This window comes from Nothobranchius furzeri, chromosome 1 (assembly GCF_043380555.1).
Source record: "Nothobranchius furzeri strain GRZ-AD chromosome 1, NfurGRZ-RIMD1, whole genome shotgun sequence".
Taxonomy (NCBI): domain Eukaryota; kingdom Metazoa; phylum Chordata; class Actinopteri; order Cyprinodontiformes; family Nothobranchiidae; genus Nothobranchius; species Nothobranchius furzeri.
The window spans coordinates 109,636,764-109,659,255 of record NC_091741.1 but is presented as its reverse complement, the minus strand read 5'-3'; the positions used below and the strand labels follow the sequence as shown (position 1 = coordinate 109,659,255).

Sequence of the window (22,492 nt, the reverse complement as noted above, 5' to 3'; positions counted from 1 at the left end):
AGCCACGAGTTTAAAGAGATGTTAAAACACAGCAGCGATACGCACTGAGGTGGCTCTTCATCCGAGGACACTTGTACTTCTTAAACTGAGCAACGGCGTTACTGAGAAGAGCTATGATCAGCTCCTGTAAGGACAGAAGCAGAGACAACAGTTCAGTGTAGAAACACCAAAACGCAACAGGCGCTAAGCTCTGGGTTAACGTCAGACTGAAGGTACTAGGGTCGGGCGATGGGCGGAGCAGTTACGGTTGTTTTTTACAGGAGGCGATTTGTTTATTTATTTATTTGTTTGTTATTGATGAATATTTTACACGTTACGCACAGAGAGCATCGCGGAGGTAACAATCAAGAAAAGATCTCCATCAGCGCATCTGAGCGTTTTCGTTCGATCCAGCCAGGGCCGTTCGGCCCGTTCCCTGTCAGGAAGCCCAGCGCCTTGGGCTTCCTGACAGGGTTGCGGAAGGCGCTTTATAAATAAAGCTTTGATTTGATTTGATTTTCTCACCTCCTCCGCCTCTGGCTGCTGACGGTGCACGCGCAAGCGGCGGGCTGAGGAGGGGTTTGGAGAGCGTCTGTGACGCACTCGACATCGTGCACTACAGCGCGGTGTTGAGCGGAAACCCTTCTATCTTTCTGAGTCTGGAAGACTTCTGGTTATTTCATTTGGAGAAATGTTTCCCGATTTAAAACTTTGGCTGAAGTAGCGCTCGTCGTTATCCAGCGCCTGCTTCGAGTGCGTCAGCAGAGCACGGATCCATCCAGAACATTATTGAAACAGTCACGAGTCTGTCTGAGGCAACAGTCTAGATGCTCATAACCTCTTCAGCAAGCTCCCTGGAGACGTGTGATCACACACAAGCTGCAGGTGACCGGCCCAGGTTCACGCGGCGCAGGAGGAACGTGCGTTCGAGCCGCAGCAGGTGAAATGTTCCTATTTTAACTGAAATCGTTTAACTGCGTTGTTCATGTTACTGGGTCATTCTGATCAGCTTGGTTGGACTAAATATTTATTAAAATGAATGGAAATTTAACAAATGATCATTCATTACTTTAAAAATGAAAGTGACGGGGATAAATGGATCATGTGACCTCTGGCAGCGAGCTGCCTCCTCAGAGTGCGTCCAAACTCAGCAGCGATTCTTTCCATCGCCCACTGACAAAAGAAAAAACCCCAGTGGCCTTCGTTCAGAAAGAAACATTTAGCTTAAATAAATACCACAACAGTGGGCACCACAGGGAAACGAAGACGAGGCGTGTTCTTAACATTTTAACCGTGTTTAAATACGTCACCCTCCAAACTACAAATACAAAATTAAACAAAAAGAAAAATATAAATTTCTCTTCCAGCAAACATTTGTGCTGCGCCTGTCTAAAAAAAAAATCTGTTTTGGGCTTCTTCTGTGTTCGCAAATCAGTCCGTGCGTCATGACGTCACATGCACAAATAAATGGTCCATCGTCTTTTTTTGGACCGACGATTGGAAAAATTGTACAAATCGCCCAACCCTAGAAGGTACGGTCGCTGACGGACATCTGGTGTGTGTTTTCTTACAGAATGTGGGACATCCCTCTCCTTCATTTGCAGAGCCAGAATCCCGCTCTTCTCCTTGTCAGCATCGGGTGGATCGATACCTGGAGATGAAACACACCGATCAGCTGTAGAAAGGCAACTCTTTAGTGTTTATTGAGAGAGAAAGCAATTCTGTCCGTCTGTGTGCGCGTGTGTGTGTGCGTGTGCGTGTGCGCGTGTGTGTGTATGTGTGTGTGTGTGTGTGCGTGTGCGTGCATGTGTTAGCACATACTCTGGTGTCCTTGTCTCCAAAGCCTCTGGCCGTAGAAGTCCAGTCCTCCGCTCTGGGTTTCCACTGGGACTTGGGCAGGGAAACTCGCTCCGATCTGGAATACAAACGGCCATCAGCTGGGCTCTTCTTGATAAGACAATAGCTTGTGTTTTCATCACAGTGTCATCAGTAAAATCAGAATGCGACAGATAAGACGAGGAAGATGAGGCTCTAACCTGACACAGCTGCTGCGCCAGCTGCTTCCTGTCCTGGCTGTAACAGGCTCCCTGCTGGTAGTAGAAACCCGGGTTCTGGGTCTGAATGGCTGTAAGACCCAACTTTATTGCCTCATCAAATAGTTCACCAAAAGACTGAAACCTGTTGGCAACAACAGAGATGCCGTTAGGATCTGGACCACTGATACAGTTATTAGGCAGGTTCAGATCAGGTTCAGGCTTGTTAACCTAGCTAATGGTGCGGGGTAGCGGAAACCTCTTACTATTGTTAAACAAACTGCGACATCCCCTTTCCAAGCCCAAGTCAAAAAGAAATGAAGTTCTTTTATGATGGAAGGGCAGTTAGAAGTCGTGTTTCCATTGTTGGAGCTTCAGGACCATTTCTCAAATGGGGAAACTGACCGGGAGATGTGATGGGCCGGCCCTCTCAGCCCTTGTGTCGCCATACAGATGTCAGCAAATCGCGACTGCTTCAGCAGTGAGTGATGTCACAGATAAGCGCCAAAATGTGTCCACAGTAGAGGTGGGAAAAATGATCGATTCTAAGATGCATCGTGATTCAGTCGTGCACGATTCCGCATCGATGCAGCAACGTGACATAATGAGATTCTCTCCCTATGTCTATGTCGGGGGTCGGCAATCCGCGGCTCTGGAGCCGCATGCGGCTCTTCCATCCATCTGATGCGGCTCTCTGTGCTTGTAAAATAATGAATGAATATTTAAATAAAAAGCTTTATATTTTACTGCATTCATTTTACATCTGTATGCCAATTCTAAACGTAAAGATTGTCTGTGTAAACCTGAACAGGTCCAACCCGGTCTTACTGTGAGACCGGAGAGACGCGTCACGCTTGTGCGTAATCATAAAGGCGCTTCCTGAGCTGACGAGGACGTGAGATTCTGGGATTCTCCTCAGCTCCTGGATGTGTCGCCACATTGGAGACAGGAACAAGTGCTATTCGGCCAAAGTTTCATAATCAGGGAACATTTTCTAAGTGACAAGTCTCGCTTCAGTCGGAGGAATCTTCCTGCGCTTTGGTTCTGTGATGTGCTCCAAGCCCCTCTCCACTTCTTCAGCTCGCTGTGCGCCGTACGTACGCGCTGACAGCGAGCTGCGCTGAGCTCAGTGTCAAGCTCAGATGGGAATCTTTTCTTAAGTGATTTAGCTACATCTGCACGAAACGAATAAAGTGTCAGTTCGTCTGCATGCGTCGGGGTAATTCTTTCTATTCTTTCTCCGTCAAAATAAACGGTCAAATACGGGAACTGTTCGGTCAACACAAGCCCTGCTTTTAACTGTTCTGTTTTCTTGTGAAAATTGTTGCAAAGAGATATAATTTAACTTGATTAACACCAGAGCCAGGCGCACTGCGCCGTTATCTCCGTCACTGTAAATGAGGGAAAAACAAAATGATCGGATCCTTTTCTAACCTTCCCCACCAACAAAGTTTAATTACAACAATCAAACGTGACAGAGCCTGGATTTGTATTCTGAACAGTCTAAACATGTTTTAAAAAGAAACGTATGACAAAAGTGGCACCTGCTCAGTAAAACCACCAACAGGGTGAAAAATATCAACATATTGTAGGCAGAGACGGGCTACAACTTCTGGATCCACTTTATATAAATCGTTTTATTGATTATCGTCTTATGAAAGACAGCTTTGATGTACACGAGTGACCGGTACCGGCTGCTGACTGAGGGTAGGCCCCGCCCACAACGCCGCGGCTGCTGCGGTGTTTTCTTTACTGTGGGAAACGGGTAATAATGGCTCTTTGATGGGAACAGGTTGCCGACTCCTGGTCTATGTCTATGCAGGACAATAAAGTTTTGAGGTATTACAATTACTTCTGGGGGCAGAGTTGCAATGACATCCTGTGTTGCCCTAGCGCCAATTTAAAACAGAAAAGGAGGACAGGGATACAGGGCCAACATTACCAGTAATCAAAGATGTAACCGTTACATTTAAATCGGATGTCTGGGCTAATTTCGGTTTTGGGATCCTGGATGTGAAAGAATCACTTAACACAGTATTTGTTTACTATTTTTAAGTTCAGTAATATTCTATCTTAACGCTGCTCTACCGAAAACATTATTTCTTATATTATTTCAGTAATTATAGGCAGCACACTTTATAAATTATTGCTCACTATAGTGAATAGATGAATGTTCTGTTTTTCAGGGATTTCTAAATCAAAAAGAAATTGAAAACTATTCTACTGCTTTTATTAAGTAATGAAAAATTTTGTGTGAAGAATCGTGACGCATTTCAGACTCAAATCGAATCGTTAGGCAGATAATCGGAATCGGATCGAATCGTGAGGCAGGTAGAGATGCACACCACTAGTCCACAGTGACATTAAAAGTTTTGTTCTGTTAAAGCACTGCAATCGAATCCATTCACAGGAACGGGAGAGCAGCTGTATGACGTAAAATGTGGCGTTGAAGATCAGAAGAAGCAGTTTTTTACCGAGCTTTGTGAGACAACAAAGCTCCATGAATGACGTTGTGGGGAAGTTTAATAACGGTGATCTTAAAGCAGGTGCTTTTGCTTGTACTTCCATTCTGCTTCACGAGCAACTCTTCTACTTCTACGAACGCCAGTTGTTCAGGGCGACGTCTGCTCATATCACGTCCTACTGAGTTACAACCATCAACTCCACCGGGCCTTTTCCGAGTCCCCGTCTCCGTTTAGGTACCCCACTGGTTCTGGTAAATGGCTCATTCGGCCAGTCCGGTGAAGCCAGAATGTTCTAGTAAAATTACCCTGAGGTTCCAAAAGTGGAAATACGCCTAGAGAACTCAAGAACAAGAGGTAAAACTGGGCAAGATTTATTTCTTTTTCTAGTGACGAAGGGCTGCTCCGCCAAGCACGCTGCAACACCAAAGTAGCGAGTGAATTTTGGAGGGAAAAGTCTGAACTGAATGGAAAGTACACCCTCAGCTCATGCAGCATCACATTCAACAGAAAAGTCTCGAGTCATCTGAGTGCAGTTAGATTTACCGTATTTTCCGGACTATAAGTCGCACTTTTTTTCATAGTCTGGCTGTTGCTGCGACTCATATACCAAATTATGTATACCGCGCTGCTGTGGGCCGGCTCCAGACCAGGAATGAGCTCCCCTGCCCCGCCATCACTTGCTGGATCCTGTAGCGAGGTGAATGAGCTCTCCCTGCCCGCTGGGAGGGTTTGAAATGCCGCCATCCTCTGCTGGAGACCGTGGCGCGCTGCTGCGCCGCGTTGTTTATTCTGTTATTGTTAACGGCACTTGTCTTGCAATGTGAAATGCTTGGTCTCAGATTTTGTAAGAAAAATGATAAAATTTCCCCCCAAAATGTGACTTATATATATTTTTTTCTTCTTCATTATACATTTTATGGCTGGTGCGACTTATACTCCAGAAAATACAGTACAAAGATGCAACACGTTGATGGGTACATTGTTTCAGGAGAGAGCAGCAGATTGGGAGAAAAGGTACAAGGTGTTGCACCAAAAGAAATCTGATCCTGAGCAAATTTAAGTTCTCATCAACTTTCTTTCGATATCCAAATGAATGCATCAATGCTTCCGGTTCAACGGATCCACGATCACACGGTAATGTATGTGTGACCAGGGAGATAGAAGTAGCAAGAAAAATGGCTGAATGGACGCCGACATACAAAACAGCCACTAGAAAGCTCCAGAATTTCGTCTTTTTCACACAAGTGAGCCAAATCTCTGTTATTAAGAGTAATCTGATGGAATGTAATACTGCAATTTCCATCCATCCATTTTCAGCCCCTTATTCGGTGTCGGGTCACCTAAGCAGAGAGCAGTCTCACTGGAAACGGGCTTGACTTACTGCCGGCAGAGCGGACCATGCTATGACACCGGTCATACAAGTACCTAACGGCCGGTGCAGCCGCGCTCTCGTGGTTGAGGCTGTCGCAGGCCACACGGAGGTGAAGGGAGACTACCCTCTCGTTCACCGGGGTAAGCCCCATCGTACCGGCACCAAGATGGGAGGCAACAAGTATGCCCACCCCTGCTCGGCGCCTCTCAGTGGGAGCAACTCCAGAGTGGTAGAAAGTCCAAGCCCTCTCAAGGACACAGGTTCTGGAGCCAGGGCCATGCGTTGAGGCGAGTCCAACTACATCTAGTCGGAACCTCTTGACCTCTCACACCAGAGAGGTGACATTCCACGTACCGAAAGCCAGCTTTTGTGGCCGAGACTCACGTCGCCAAGGTCCCTGCCTTCGGCTACCACCTGATACACAATGCACCCAACCTCTTTGGCCCCTCCCACAAGTGGTGAGCTCATGGAAAGGAGGCCCCACGTCTCCTCTGCACTTGTTATTTTGTTTTAAATAAGCCATCACACTTTTTACAATCTCGGTTTGCTGACAAGCTGACACCGGCACGGCCATAGTGTACGTATCAGATCTGCTCACAACGGTTCAAGGAAGGCTCGGGTAGTTCGTGTTTTTGCTCACACACGAAACACTTAGAGGGAACATTGGTTGTGACCTCCTGTAGGTAATGAAGCTGTGTGGTATGTCGTGTGTTTGTTACAACACGAGAAGCACTTGGGAAGGAGGTGACAGCGTGTGTGCGTGCGTGTGTGTGTGTGTGTGTCTCACTGTTTAGACATCCATGCAGAGTGCTCAAAGGCCAGCTCAGCACAGCCAATCTTCTTTTTACACAGGTCGATGTGCTTTCTGAACTGAGCAATGGCGTCCAGAGGAGTGTTGTGCTGAAAACACAGGCGGCAGATCTAGAGGGACCAGACACACAGAAGAAGAACTTGACCCATCTTCTCCAGGATGAAAAGCAAACCTGCACCATGACGATCACGACCGCAGAAGCAAACAAGCGTGGATTCAGAGCAGATAATTCTAACCTATCAACATCACCCTCACCCATCGGGGTAACACACATCAAACTTCACCCACCGGGCGAGCTTCGCCCTACCTTGTAGTTGATGAATCCTGCCATGGTTTTGATCTCCAGCATGTTGGTCTCGTGCACCCTCAGCTCATGGACCAGACTGTAGGCTGTTTTATAGTATCTGCAGCAGAAACACACGCCCTGAACAAAGACCCGTTCTGCACCACCCAACGAGAAACACACCTCTGCCTCACCGACCAACACAAACATGTTTCACAGAAGCAGATCTACACTTTGGGTCGCAGACATCTCCAGCCAGGATGGACGTGTTTAACAAGAGGAGCTTTCAGCTCAGACTTACTTCAGAGCATTCTGGGTGTCCTGTTTCAGCTCGCTGAAGAAGGCAATTTTAAACTGATGTCGTACAAACAGCAGCTGCAGAAAGCACACAGAGGTCAAAGGTCAGCTCGTGACAAGAAAACCACAGCTCCCTCTTCGTGTCTGAAGAGAACAGTCTACCACATCCGTCTTCTTTCAGCTACAGCGTCTGAGGACGAGCGCTACATAAAGCCTGAGTTACAAAGACACAACGCCTTTATGCGTCAACTCAAGGGCTCTGCAGCAGGACCACAGAGGGTGACGGAGACGTGTCCAAATATTTTACTGTCCATCAAAAGTCACAGAGACAGCAAGCACGTGACTGGTCAGGACGCCGCTTCCTTAAAATTCGTCAACAACACTGCCCCCCCCCCCCCCCCCCTCAAAAAAATAAAAGGAGTGCCGAAGATTTCTAGCAGCAGACACGGAGCAGACTGAAAAAAGTCGGATGATATGAGCGTTTATACACCCGTGCATGAAGGAGTGCAATGATACGCAGCAAACCTTTTATTCATGGAAGGAAATTACGTGAAATGTGGATTTAGAGGAGGCGACGGGATGGAAAAAAGGAACGCAAGTCAACGGGGCTAAAAACGCCGTTTTCTAATTTCGCTTGTTGTGCCATGGATTTCACATATGATGTCCGTGAATTTTATAGACACATTTTGATACCAAGAACGCGCTTATTTTCGAACGTGGGGAAACGCTGTTTTAGGTTTTGTGTGGAAATAAGTCCAGGAATACAAATGCGCTTCACAAAAGTGGCGTAATTGAACCAGACATGGAGAAAACTGAGGAAAAAGGGCTGTAAGTTCAGCAAACTCCCCACAGGAGAGGAGATTATGTGACGACGTCTGATTTGTGGTCCTGCTAACAGCAAATTTTTACAAGCTGATTATTTCAAAGTACGTGACAGGCGTGGTTGAAACACTCTTTATTACTTTCATTTAAATATAAGTAAAACATATGTGTGATCCAGGGTCGAAGGCAAAGCGGATTAGAAAATGGCGTTTTTAGCCCCGTTGACTTGCATTCATGTTTTCGTTCTTCCGGAGACCCGTGAGCTAACTGGAAAGGGAGGAGACGTAGGCTCCCTATGGTGTCAGGTATCCCACAAAAGCACTACGCGCTCTGTTGTCCTGAAAGGAATTGATTTGCAAAACTCCTCAGGCGACAGAGAAGTCCATCGATGCGTGTTTGCGTCTCTGAACCTGAGCCGATGGAGACGTGCTAATATGGCTAAATAATAAACTGGGGTCACGTCTGTGACCGCGGCCAATGAAGCGAGGTCTTCCATCACCCACTGCAAGGCCACACCCACAAATCCACTTTTTGTTTCAAACACAAAAAAGTTTTCAGAGCACAAAATAATGATGCACAAAAAAATCTCTTTGAAAGCAAAACTTATTTATACAAACAAAAATGCCGATATCGGCATTAATAATTTATATTGGAAAATATCATTTTTCGGTCTAATGACACGACTTTTACATACCATACACTAGGGATGTAAGAAAATATCGATATGGCAATATATCGTGATTTTTTTCCCCCTGCGATATTATATAGATATTTAAAAGCCGTGTGTCTAAATTTTGGAAGAATTTACATGCAAACATTTTTGTATTTTCATGTCTTTTTGTGTAATTCAAACACCAACCACTAGTTGGCAGTAGTGTGCCATGGGATTTGTTTCCACCACTGAAATGTAAATCCCTCTGTTATGGCTCAGATACCTCATGTTAAACATGTTACGAATCGGAACGGACTGTTTATTGAATTTTCTCATAAGTTCAACGTAAAAACATCGCTAATACTGTCTGGCTGAATGTATGGCAATATATCGTGATATGTTGTATTGTCTCCCCTGCATCGTGATACGTATCGTATCACCAGAATCTCACCAATACACATCCCTACCATACACATATTATACGTCAAACTCTTTAGCTACTGAAGATAATAAATATGAAACTTTTCCAGTTACCGGTACTAACAAAGTAGTAGATGTCCTTATAGCACAATAGGAGATTTGTGATGTTAGTAACCTAAAATGTTTTTCTAGATTTTTGGGGGGGGGGGGGGGCTGCATATATTGGCATCGGTTAATGTCGAATATTAGGAGTCAGACAATATCGGTAAAAAAAGCCATTATCGATCATTCCTAAACTCCATAGAAACCGACTTATTTTCTAGTGAAGACATGAGTGAGAATTTCACCATCTATGTTCCTGTTACACCTGAAGCAGTTTCACACACTAGTTCTAAATAAAGTCAGCTGTCTGTGTTTACTGTCAGAATCTTGGAGCCGCTTCTGTTCTACACCTGATGGTGGGCGTGGCTTTATACCTGGTGGGTGGTCTTGTTGAGGAACTCCTTGTGTGATTTAACACGACGGATCTCAGTGTAGTAGTAGGTCTGTGCGTGCTCGTAGAAGGCATTCTCCAGCCTGAGGGGAACAAGACATTACGGTCAGACAGCAGGCGAAGGCGGAAGCCTGTAGGTCTGAGAGGGATTCAGGTACCTGATGATGTAGCCCACCAGGTGGTCGGTGTGTGGGAGAACAAACAGGCTCTTCCCAGACAGGTCACAGGCGTTACAAAGAGCTGAAGCCCTCTCTGAAGCTACCAGGTCTTCTCCTGTGGAGACATGAATACAACTAGTCAGGGCAGAAAGCTAAAATAAAGTGTTCTGACTGGGCCTGAAGATTTACCTGGAGGTAAAGGGGTTTTCTTCTGGATTAAAACCACAGCCACTTTGGTGTTTCTGCCCTGCAGACTTGTCCTAAAGGTGAGCAGAGATCAAGCAGAGACCTGCTGAAAAACTCAAGTCTCAGATGAACAGGCAGGCAAGAGTCTGCAGCTGGAACTCACCTCACTATCTCCACTTTAGTTGCACATTCTGACTGCTTTTCTTTCCACTGTGGATCATCCCAGTCCAGCTCATAGAACAGAACCACTAGTGCAGGAACAAGATTCAGGTGTTTGTTCATCCAACCTGTTTTCAGGATGCCTTTGGGGATGTACCACTCGTAGGAGGTCCGCTAGGAACACAACACACATCCGCTTAGACGGGACCAGAACCATTGGCTTCATCTACGAACTAGACTTCTGGAATCGGGTCTCTGGCTTCAGAACAGTTTCGTCTGGAAGCTTGAAACAAGATGAGCAGCTTTGCCGTTTCTGGGTCTGGTTCCAGGTTCTCCTACAAACCTCTAAGTTACTTTCTGTTCATTTTATCTTAATAAAAAACTATTAGCATATTTGTTCCACATTTGGAGTGTTTATGGAGTCAGCAGAGACCCACGTGGCAGCACAACATGTCCCCTTGCTAACAACCGATCTGAACAGTTAGATAAGAACTAGGGTCCAACTCCAGGGCCCTCGTTCATCAAACATTCATAAACTGTAGTTCCCATTTCATCCTACGATTGAAATTCAGAACGTTCGTACTGGCCAATCGTACGTGCATTCTTCCACTACCGTCTGTTGATACATCCCACCTGCGCGTGCCTATGTGCTCGTGTCCATTCAGTCACCTACATACAGAAACGCCCTTAATTAACCATATGTGGTCACGCCACGTCCTCAGTTCCTGAGGGGAGTCCCTGGGTTCCTCCTGAGAAAAAAAACTTTATCGACAGTGAGGTCGAGGAACTGTCTGCCGAAGTTGAAGAGAACTAAACAAATTGCACAGGTGGTTCAACATGAAATAGAATTAGATAAATCATGGCGTAACGGACAGAAAGCTCCATTCTGGAGTCATTTACAGTTAATATTTAAAAGGAACCCAGGTTACAAAACCTTGTGGTTCTTCAAAGATAAATGTTACAGGGTTCCCACTCTTTTCTTGAAATAATTTTCCAGGACTTTTCCAGGACATTTTCAAGACTTTTTCAGTGTACAAGTCAAGTTATCATAACTGCGGTTTGCCGATATCCCGATATATTTAGAAACAGATATGATATTGTACCTACCCACACCGTTATTTTGACAATATAGTTGTGGAAAGATTTTTGTCTTTCACAAGCCCACCTGCTTTCCTCTACTTACAATGCAACACAACTAAAACAGAAGTTATTCTCTACTTTAGTTCATACCAGAGGTGTGACATTGTGGCATCATTAAGTAATCTCCATGTCCTGTTTTTGTTCTGCTCAGCAACTGAACCAGGTTAATCCACTGTGCTGAATGAAATCGTCGTCGTCTTCCTCCGCTTATCCGGGTCTGGGTCGCGGGGGCAGCATCCCAACTAGGGAGCTCCAGACCGTCCTCTCCCCAGCCACCTCCAGCAGGACCCCAAGGCGTTCCCGGACCAGATTGGAGATGCAACCTCTCCAACGTGTCCTGGGTCGACCCGGGGGGCTCCTGCCGGCAGGACATGCCCGAAACACCTCCCCAGGGAGGCGTCCAGGGGGCATCCTGACCAGATGCCCAAACCACCTCAACTGACTCATTTCGATCTGGAGGAGCAGCGGTTCTACTCAGAGTCCCTCCCGAATGTCCGAGCTCCTCACCCTATCTCTAAGGCTGAGTCCGGCCACCCTATGGAGGAAACTCATTTCGGTCGCTTGTATTCGCGATCTCGTTCTTTCGGTCATTACCCAAAGCTCATGACCATAGGTGAGGATTGGGACGTAGATTGACCAGTAAATCGAGAGCCTGGCTTTCTGGCTCAGCTCCCTCTTCACCACGACAGATCGGCTCAACGTCCACAGCACTGCAGACGCCGAACCAACCCGCCTGTCGATCTCCCGATCCCTCCTACCCTCACTCGTGAACAAAACCCTGAAATACTTAAACTCCTCCACTTGAGGTAGGACCTCTCTCCCGACCCGGAGTTGGCAAGCCACCCTTTGCCGGTCGAGAACCATGGTCTTAGATTTGGAGGTGCTGATCCTCATCCCAGCCGCTTCACACTCGGCCGCGAACCTACCCAGCAAGAGCTGAAGGTCAGAGCTGGATGAAGCTAGGAGGACCACATCATCCACAAAAAGCAAAGACAAGATTCTCCTGCCATCAAACTCGACACACTCCACACCACGGCTGCGCCTAGAAATTCTGTCCATAAAGGTAATGAACAGAACCGGTGACAAAGGGCAGCCCTGGCGGAGTCCAACCCTCATCGGGAACAGGTCCAACTTACTACCGGCTATGCGGACCAAACTCACGCTCCTCTGGTAAAGGGACTGAATGGTCCTTAACAGAAAGCCACCCACCCCATACTCCTGGAGCGTCCCCCACAGAGTGCCCCTGGGGACACAGTCATAAACCTTCTCCAAATCCACAAAACACATGTGGATTGGTTGGGCAAACTCCCATGCCCCCTCCATCACCCTTGCAAGGGTATAGAGCTGGTCCACAGTTCCACGGCCAGGACGAAAACCACATTGCTCCTCCTCAATCTGAGATTCGACTATCGATCGGACCCTCCTCTCCAGTACTTTTCCAGGGAGGCTGAGGAGTGTGATCCCCCTATAGTTGGAACACACCCTCTGGTCACCCTTCTAAAAGATGGGGGCCACCAACCCAGTCTGCCACTCCACAGGAACTGCCCCCGATGACCACGCAATGTTGAAGAGACGTGTCAACCATGACAGTCCTACAACATCCATAGCCTTGAGATACCCAGGATGAATCTCATCCACCCCTGGGGCTCTGCCGCTGTGTAGTTGTTTGACTACCTCAGCAACTTCTGCCCCCAAGATTGGACAGTCCATCCCCATGTCTCCTGGCTCTGGTTCCTCCTCGGAATGCGCGTAGGTGGGATTGAGGAGCTCCTCAAAGTATTCCTTCCACCGTCCGACTATAGCCCCAGTTGACGTCAGCAGCTCCCCATCCCCACTGTGAACAGTGTGAGCGAGTTGCTGTCTTCCTCTCCTGAGGCGTCGGACAGTTTGCCAGAACCTCTTTGGAGCCGATCGATAGTCTTTCTCCATGGCCTGACCAAACTCCTCCCACGCCCGAGATTTTGCCTTGGCAACTGCCACTGCTGCACCCCGCTTGGATATCTGGTACCTATCTGCTGCCTCCGGAGACCCACAGACCAGCCACGCCTTGTAGGCCTCCTTCTTCAGCCTGACGGCTCCCCGAACCTCTGGTGTCCACCAGCGGGTACGGGGGTTACCACCACAACTGGCACCGGCCACCTTGCGACCACAGCTAGCAACAGCCGCCTCAACAATCGCAGAGTGGAAGAAGGCCCGCTCGGAGTCAATGTCCCCCACTGCTCTCGGGACACGGTCAAAGCTCTGCCGGAGGTGGGAGTTGAAGACCGTCTTGACAGGGTCTTCTGCCAGGCGTTCCCAGCAGACCCTCACTATGCGTTTGGGTCTGCCAGGTCTACGCAGCATCTTCCCCTGCCATCTGATCCAACTCACCACCAGGTGGTGATCAGTTGACAGCTCCGCTCCTCTCTTCACTCGGGTATCCAAAACATACGGCCGTAGGTCAGATGATAAGACTACAAAGTCTATCATCGACTTGCGACCTAGGCTGCCCTGGTACCAAGTGTACCGATGGGCATCCTTATGTTCGAACATGGTGTTCGTTATGGCCAAACTGCGGCTTGCACAGAAGTCCAATAATGAAACACCACTTGAGTTCAGATCAGGCGGGCCGTCCCTCCCAATCACACCCCTCCAGGTCATGCTGTCATTGCCCACGTGAGCATTGAAGTCCCCCAGCAGGACAATGGAGTCCCCTGATGGAGCACTATCTAGCACTCGTCCCAGGGATTTCAAAAAGGGTGGGTACTCTGAACTGGTATTTAGCCCATAAGCGCAAACTACAGTCAGGACCCGTTCCCCGACCCGAAGGCACAGGGAAGCTACCCTCTCGTCCACTGGGGTAAACCCCAACACACAGGCAGAGAGTCTTGGGGCTAGCAAAAAGCCAGTTTTGAAAAGTTTTGAATTGGCACCGTCTTCCTGACATCACTCACTCCTGCCTATAAAGGACACAAAGACATATTTTGAAAGATTGTTACTGTTTATACAATAAATTAGGCCTACTTTTCAAACCTTAGCTCTTTCATATCTTTCATATTCTATGTATTATACTTACTGTACACACCACATTACACTTTACTGCTTATTCCACATAGTTAGATGTTAAACTGCATTTTGTTGTTCCAGTATTGGTCATTTTAGGTTAGTCCAGTCATCCAGAAACAAGATTCAGGATAGATGACTAGGCTAATATCTCCCGCTAACACCACAGACATATTGGACCTGAAAAATATTTTTTTCTACCTCAGAGATAAGTACTTGTAGTTGTTCGCTACCATTTTAGTCTGGACTGTACGTAACATTACTATGATAAATATATAGTTACCACTTAAAATCATTCTAGTTATTAATTTAGCCGTGTTGAATTCAATTTAATTACGTTAACAACTTTGTTCAATGACCATGCCAGTCCAGTTCTCACTGCCACCTGGCTGCGGTCTGTGTAGCTAGCTAAAAACAGTATGAACAGCTGAGGCTCTGTCCTCTGAGCACATACTTAGTATTTTGATAGAGTCAAATTCATGACATTTTTATCATTCACATATTTTTGTTTCTGCTGTTGGACGATAGAACAAGTATGAATTACTGAGTGGAGCGCGGGTCCGGTAGACTATGGGCTTAAATAAGGGCCATAATGTTTGTGTAGTTAAAAGAAAAATTTGAAATTGAAAATATGTAAACTGAAAGCAAAAGTCACATTTTAGAGTGAACTTTGAAAAAGAAAGACTTGGATTTAAAATAAAATCAAACGTTTGGAATATTTGTAAGAACTGAAACCCCAATGGTATTTTTATTTAGAATTTTTCTGAGTAAACTTTACTAAAGAATTTTCAGTAATTTTTTTTTAATTATTGTTTTTTTTAAAATCCATTCAGTCTCAGATTACATTTTTTTCACATTCAGATCTTTTTAATTAATGTACAAAAAATTTCTTCAGGTTCAGATTTTTCTTTCAGCTTCAGATTTTTTTTTTCACTTTCGGATCTGTATTTTTCAGTTACAGACTTTTGGCCCTGTTTTGGCCTGGTGGGCGTGGCTACACAGAGAGGGGCGGGGAATCATGAGTGACAGCAGGCCGCTGGAGGCTGAAGACGGCCCATTTTTCATGTTGCCTTCAGGAAACCTGGGAATAAACACAATTTATCAAACACCTCCTGCACTGTATTATTTGATAATGGTTAGATAACATGTCATGCATAACTGCTTAAACTCAGTTACTAAAGCTCTTTCAATCAGTAATGTGTACAAATTACGCAGTGACTGATCAATTATGAGAAGTTTTCCCAACTACTACGTGAGAAGTAGTAGAAGTTAGGCACGGACAGACAGGGAAGTTGTCCGGGGCGGCATTTTTTCATGACACAAAAGGGACGCACAAGCGCTGAGTAAAAAAATTAAAAAGAAAGAAATCTGTGCCGCACCGAGGTTTTCTATTCTATCTGTCATATCACAGAGTCTGGATTGGAAACAACAAGTTGGCACCCCCTGCAGCTGCAGGCGCTCCTGCTGACTGAGAGGGTTCAGGTGCACTGTGTGTGTATGAAGAAGAGGAAGAGGAGGGGCGCGGCGGGGGAATTCACCTCTGGGTCTTTCCCAAATGAAATGAGCGGGTAGGGGCTGAATCAACTGTATTAACATGGCTAAAGTCAATCACATCTTGATGTTCTTCCATTTAACACACGTTTCATTCATAATATCATAAACACAGGCCTATCATTCTTTCAGGTTTTTCTGAATTGTGTGAAATGGCCGAATAAAAAAAGTCCTGACTAAAGGAAACTTATTGAGTCAAGAGCCAAACAGAAGAGATGAACATGAAAAAGCTAAAACCACCAGCCGCATTGTGGGGGCCTGGGAAAGACCCAGAGGTGAATTCCCCCGCCGCACCCCTCCCCTTCCTCTTCTTCATACACACACGGTGCACCCACCTGAACCCTCTCAGTCAGCAGGAGCGCCTGCAGCTGCAGGGGGCGCCAACTTGCTGTTTCCAATCCAGACTCTGTGATATGACAGATTGAATATAAACCTCGGTGCGGCGCAGATTTCTTTCTTTTTATTTTTTTACTCAGCGCTTGTGCGTCCCTTTTGTGTCATGAAAAAATGCCGCCCCGGACAACTGCCCTGTCTGACCGTGCCTAAAACTGCTACTGATTTCACCAAGAAAATTAAATAAAAAAACAGAATAGCCGAAAATGAATCTTACTTTTAACCGTAACAATAGCCACTTCGTAAATTCTTAGCATTCACAGACTGCAGTGTAACTTTTCCAAACTTAAACACTCACCTGACTGTTCGCACCAGCAGTGTTGTTGGATGACGACGCCATCGTTCCCTGAGGCACAACAGCAGCACCCATGTATGCTACTTTGAGAGCATGGGAAATGATCACTTCTCACGTAGTGGTTGGGAAAACTTCTCATAATTGATCAGTCACTGTGTAATTTGTACACATTACTGATTGAAAGAGCTTTAGTAACTGAGTTTAAGCAGTTATGCATGACATGTTATCTAACCATTATCAAATAATACAGTGCAGGAGGTGTTTGATAAATTGTGTTTATTCCCAGGTTTCCTGAAGGCAACATGAAAAATGGGCCGTCTTCAGCCTCCAGCGGCCTGCTGTCACTCATGATTCCCCGCCCCTCTCTGTGTAGCCACGCCCACCAGGCCAAAACAGGGCCAAAAGTCTGTAACTGAAAAATACAGATCCGAAAGTGAAAAAAAAAAATCTGAAGCTGAAAGAAAAATCTGAACCTGAAGAATTTTTTTGTACATTAATTTAAAGGATCTGAATGTGAAAAAATTTAATCTGAGACTGAATGGATTTTTAAAAAAACAATAATTAAAAAAAAATTACTGAAAATTCTTTAGTAAAGTTTACTCAGAAAAATTCTAAATAAAAATATCATTGGGGTTTCAGTTCTTACAAATATTCCAAACATTTGATTTTATTTTAAATCCAAGTCTTTCTTTTTCAAAGTTCACTCTAAAAATGTGACTTTTGCTTTCAGTTTACATATTTTCAATTTCAAATTTTTCTTTTAACTACACAAACATTTTGGCCCTTATTTAAGCCCATAGTAGACTACCTGCTTTCCGTTGCTATCCCGAAGCTCTCCTCAAGTTCACTCGTCTCATCGCATGAGTGAAAAAAACAAAAGCTCTCCGCTGCTCCTTTGTCACTCAACAGAGAGAAGGAGAAAAACCTCTCGCTCTATAAACTGCGATAACGCAATACTCGCGAACCGAGTCGCTACTTTTGGCCCTTCTTTAGAGAAATAAATCTAGGGGTGAAAAATCTGTAAATCTAGCCAAAAAGACAGTTGGAAAAACAGAAGTGGAACTGGAACTGAAGGGGATTATGCAATCTGATTGGTTGGAAGCGTCATGTGGGGCGCTGTGCCAGCTAGATGCAGAAATTAAAGGAGAAGCGCTACAGCCCAATATTGCCCAAAATGTTTAATCCATTTGTTTATCCACAAGGATGGAAAATTATTTTCCAGGACAACTCAAAAATTTCCAGGACATTTTGCAATTCCCCCCATTTTCCATGTGTTTTCCATGACTGGAAAATTGGACTATCATTTTCCAGGTTTTCCAGGTTTTCCAGGACGCGTGGGAACCCTGTGTTAGTATCAGTTATATTAAAATGGTGTAAAAAGCCTTCTTAATATCTTCATTTTTATAACATTTGTAAAAACAGTTAAACTCGTAGGTCGCCATTGTTGTTAGCGTCCCAATGCACTCTGGGTAGTGACATCATTTGGTTGTACCTCGGTTGCACCGGCCGTCTTTGGGACCCTGTAGGGACTGTTCAGCGACATCAACATGTCATCTGTTCAGCCTTTTCACTTTGAACCAGAGCGAAACATTAATGATGACATCACTGATGATGTTTCACAAAACCAGCATCAACATGAAGAGCAAGAAGGGCGAGATGAAGCGACAGCAGGACAAAACCGGTGGTGCGTGTGCGGCAAACGCGTCTCCATGGTAACCGGGAGGGAGAGTGTTGTCAGGAGCTCACTTTTGATCGTGTGATCAAACGTATTCAATTCTGAATGATTTAGGGGAATTTTAGCATCCAGAGCTGTCGCGTGGTTCAGAGATGATCAGGATCTTCAGTGAAACGACTTGAATCATTGTTGCAGATATTATATATCTGGAGAACACTGTATTGCTGCACTTACTGCTTGTTTTACTGACGGGAGAGGTGAGCGTTCAGCTTCATCCGTGACGAGTGGCGTGTCCGATGGATCACTGAACGTGACAGAAGCGGCAGCTGCAGGAGCGGGTTGTCGGCTCAGGACAGCGTCCAGCGTCTCTTATCTCTCAGAGGGCGTTTAGGCTCCTTGTGTGGGAAAATGGTCGGTAAAGCATTTAGTTTCTGCCTGCTCTCATACCCAGCCACTCCGGTGAGCTCTTTAAGTAGTTGTGGTTGACTATAAGCCTCAAACGCATCAGGAGAAAAATGTTGGGAACACAGCCGCGGATCTTTGGGAAGTTGTGTCCGTCCACAGGCGCCTTCCAACTGCTTTCTCCTCTTCTTGCCAGTGGAAAAGCTGTGTAAACTCACATCACTCCCCTTGTTGCCCTCTGACTGGAAATTACATCCAAAAGCAGCTCAATGTGGCATTTTACCTCATTTTTAATACGGTGAGCGCGTAAACAAACACTAGCGTCAATAGCTGTTCTTCCAAGAGCAACCAAAATGCGTCATCGCCCCCAGAGTGCATCGCGTGTGGAAAACATGGCGTCCTACGTATGTCCAAAAATGTACTAAATATTATAGATTTATAAATAAACAGCAGTATTTTGTGTGTTTCTAACAACATATTTTGGTACAACAGAAAACGTGTGGCTTATTAGGGCACACACGTCCTCATAGCCGAAGTTTAGTTTTAAGGGGTCGCAGGCATGTTATGTTTGGAAAGGTTTGTCTGACTGCAGAGATGTCATTCAGTTTGGTTACCTTGGTGTCACGTGTGTGTTCGAGGAGCAGAGTGAAGAAAGTTCTGGAGGTTCTCGTGGTTGACAGTAACTGAATCTGGACTGGAATCAGATTTGTGCAGTTTGTCTGTCGCGCCATGAAGGGTGTTAAATCAGAGCATAGCTCCGGAAGGATCTCCTTCAGGAATCAGATCACAGTGCACACTCGATTGAATCCTCCAATAACACAAGATTAGCCATGCTACAACGTCGGTTTCGGTCACAGGTGTCTTTTATAGGTTCTAACACCAGTTAAGCAATAAAGCTGTTTCTCCACCGACATTCGTTATTTATTGGTTAACAATATTTTCTGGATGAGTAACACGCATGATGACTGAGACCTTCGGTATTGTGGTCCCCTCGTTCTACCTCTAGATGCTGTTGGTACGCGTGATCAGAGCGGTTCTTATATTTAGGAACATTTACACACACAAGTCCAAGACGGTAAATACCACACAATGTGTAAAATCGTTCCCACGCACTGATCAGTTCGTATGTACGCTTTATGAACGAGGGCCCAGGTGAGGAGCTTTACATAGAACATCTGTTTTGTCTGGTTGAAGCGTTTTGCTTTCCGCTACAGTGACCTCTGACCTTACAAGTCAGTCAGAGTAACCAGTTTTAGACAAAAGCATCAATAGTGTTTCTGCTGCAAACTGGTAACCAACCAGTCTGGACATCGTCTGATGTTCCTCAAAATTATTCAGTGGAACTCTGATTTTCATTCGCCTGTTTCATGATTGAGGAAATCAGGATCAACATGAAAAAGATCCAGGGGCTAAAGGTGCATGGCCCATGATACCTCCAGCTGTATATGATTGGAGAGCAGATTGAGTTTTCAGCTTAAAGATTCGCCTTGGTTGGGGACATAGACATGTGAAATATTTCAGTCTAAGCCACTGGTTGGGAACACTTGGGAATTACGTTAATGTTTGTGTGATGAAGAACCTTTACAGACCTTGGAACGACATTTGGGATACTCGTGGTCTCCTGGAAGCACTTTGAAGGAGATAGGGACCCTGTCAGCACGGCGGTTGGCACAGAAAGCATCCCAGATGGCTCGGTGCACCGCATTGAAGACCACATCCAGACCAGTTAAAGCCACAAAAGCCAGGGGCCGGCAGCACAACTCAGGGGGGAGTTCCCACTGGGTTCCTGCCATTGTGGTGGCTTAACACACACCCCTACACAAGAAAGAGCAGGCACAGACGTTTTGTTTTAGTCTGATTAATGTTTAAAACATACATTTGCAGTGGGTTCTAGTAAGTATTAATGCCTTGTTTGTTTCCACACACACACACACACACACACATACACACACACACACACACACACACAGTGGGTACGGAAAGTATTCAGACCCTCGTTGATTTTTTACTCTGTTTTATTGTAGCCATTTGTTAAAATCAACTAAATTCGTTTTTTCCTCATTAACGTATACACATCACCTCATGTTGACTGAAAAAAAATCAGAATTTTATAAATTTCTGCAATAAAAAAGACAAACTAAAATATGACATGGTCCTGAATGATAAATGAATGTGTGACTGAAGTGATGAAAGCATGTTTGAAGGCAAACAAACTGGAAACGACAGCTAAAGATCCCACTCTCAGACCACAGCAGCAACACTGGCTGGTGGTCTGACTAAACAACTTTGTGACAGAATAATAAATGCAGAAAACTGAATAGTTTTACTCATTTGAATGTATTACTACATGGACATTGCACGTGTGCTTGCTGCTGTTTAGATTGAAGGCTAGTTGTGGTCAAGTTCATTTATTAAGGTGCGATGACTGACAAATGACACGACTCGTTGAAAATGTTTAATGTGGCCCTTTGTGACTTGTATCCGAGTACCCCGGTGTCTCGGTCTATCTGTTGTTTATTGGTTATGGGAACATCCTCCCTGATGGCCGGTTAACATCATTTATTACATGTAGGAACTCGGTACATCCATCTGAACTGTGGTTAAACACTCGGCCCACTTTGTGCCAATGCTGTTCATCCTTTAAATGCCCTTCACTAAACTAACACCTCCTGGTTAAACGATGGTTATAAATACCTAAACTAATAGAACTGACATGTGCTGGGACTAACTTGGTTAGATAACTATATAAAGACTCCACGTCCATCGGAGGACCACGCACAGACAAACCCGAGGACATCCAGGTCACCTGTTTGATACAAGACTGAGGGAGGAGCCCGGAGTAAACCCAACATAAGCCCACACAGGCGTGCCCAGTCGGGACTCGAGCCAGCTGTGTTACCAGAAACATATGGAGCTGGTCACTGCTGACTTACCGAACCGGACCCTACCGAACCGTGACTGACACTGCTCACACGGTCAAAACCGGAAATAGGAGACTAGCTCGGCTAGCGCCGTAGCCTCTTCTCACTCCACAACTACCTGAGATGTTTCTGGCCCCGTTTATACCCCAATCCCCCCAGACTAGGTCGGACCGATACAGCACAGACAGGTGACTCTATCTCAGGTACACTACCTGGAGGAGGATCGGCAGCGACTTCCAGTCCAGGCCGAGGCGACCTACCGTTCCGACTGCTTTAAGGTCAATAAATTCAATTAAATTTCTGCCCCGGAGATCACCAGACGAGTCATCACTCAGCTGTCAACTCCAAAAAACCGAAAACAAAAGCTAATTTCGCTGTTGAACTCACGGCCCACTGTTGTGTAGCTAAAGCTGCGCCTACTGCTTCCGGTGTAAGTTTAAATTACATCCGGTTAGACTTTTCAAAGTTAAAGCGCTTTTCCACTGCAGTAAAGATCATCAACATTTATTTACCATACATATATATATGCAGTGGTTGAGTTAATAAGTGCAACTCTGCGATGCATTGCGTCATTCTTCTGGCATGAAGCCCATCGGTATAGATTGTACCATAAGCGTTTTAGACAATTTTTGTTGAAGTTGAATTCCAGAACCCTTAAAATGAGAGAATTTAAAACACTTGTTTTTACTATTTGCTTTTTTTAAACACACTAATAAAATTTGAAAACCATACAGTGCTTGGTTCAAACGTTATATTTTAACAATAAAATCACAGCAAACCTCTCCCACCTCAAAAATGGTTTGATCCAGCTCACCTTTCCCAGCCAGGCTAGTACCCAGGTACACCCAAAAGTGATGGGAACTAACTCCGGCTCTTTCAAGAGATCTACTTCTTACGGGTCGGCTCACTAAAACGAACCAGCTCTTTTGGCTCTCAGATGGCT

General features: G+C 45.4%; 1 protein-coding gene across 2 annotated transcripts in view; it reads right to left on the bottom strand.

Moving 5' to 3' along the window:
• Nucleotides 1-22,492, bottom strand: part of trappc11 (trafficking protein particle complex subunit 11) — a 35,667-nt gene that overhangs the window by 10,311 nt on the left and 2,864 nt on the right. The window contains exons 1-13 of one of the 2 annotated variants that reach the window (XM_015961101.3): nucleotides 21,762-22,001; nucleotides 20,218-20,443; nucleotides 10,135-10,304; nucleotides 9,975-10,045; nucleotides 9,786-9,900; nucleotides 9,611-9,710; nucleotides 7,245-7,318; nucleotides 6,968-7,064; nucleotides 6,637-6,770; nucleotides 2,016-2,157; nucleotides 1,801-1,894; nucleotides 1,551-1,630; nucleotides 46-124 (exon numbers count right to left, since the gene is read on the bottom strand). In XM_015961101.3, coding sequence (XP_015816587.3) covers nucleotides 46-124; nucleotides 1,551-1,630; nucleotides 1,801-1,894; nucleotides 2,016-2,157; nucleotides 6,637-6,770; nucleotides 6,968-7,064; nucleotides 7,245-7,318; nucleotides 9,611-9,710; nucleotides 9,786-9,900; nucleotides 9,975-10,045; nucleotides 10,135-10,304; nucleotides 20,218-20,421 — 1,360 coding nt within the window. In that variant the 5' untranslated portion in view covers nucleotides 20,422-20,443; nucleotides 21,762-22,001. Of the gene's footprint in view, nucleotides 1-45; nucleotides 125-1,550; nucleotides 1,631-1,800; nucleotides 1,895-2,015; nucleotides 2,158-6,636; nucleotides 6,771-6,967; nucleotides 7,065-7,244; nucleotides 7,319-9,610; nucleotides 9,711-9,785; nucleotides 9,901-9,974; nucleotides 10,046-10,134; nucleotides 10,305-20,217; nucleotides 20,444-21,761; nucleotides 22,002-22,492 lie in introns of those variants that run through there. The other variant, XM_054738873.2, reaches the window with a different exon arrangement.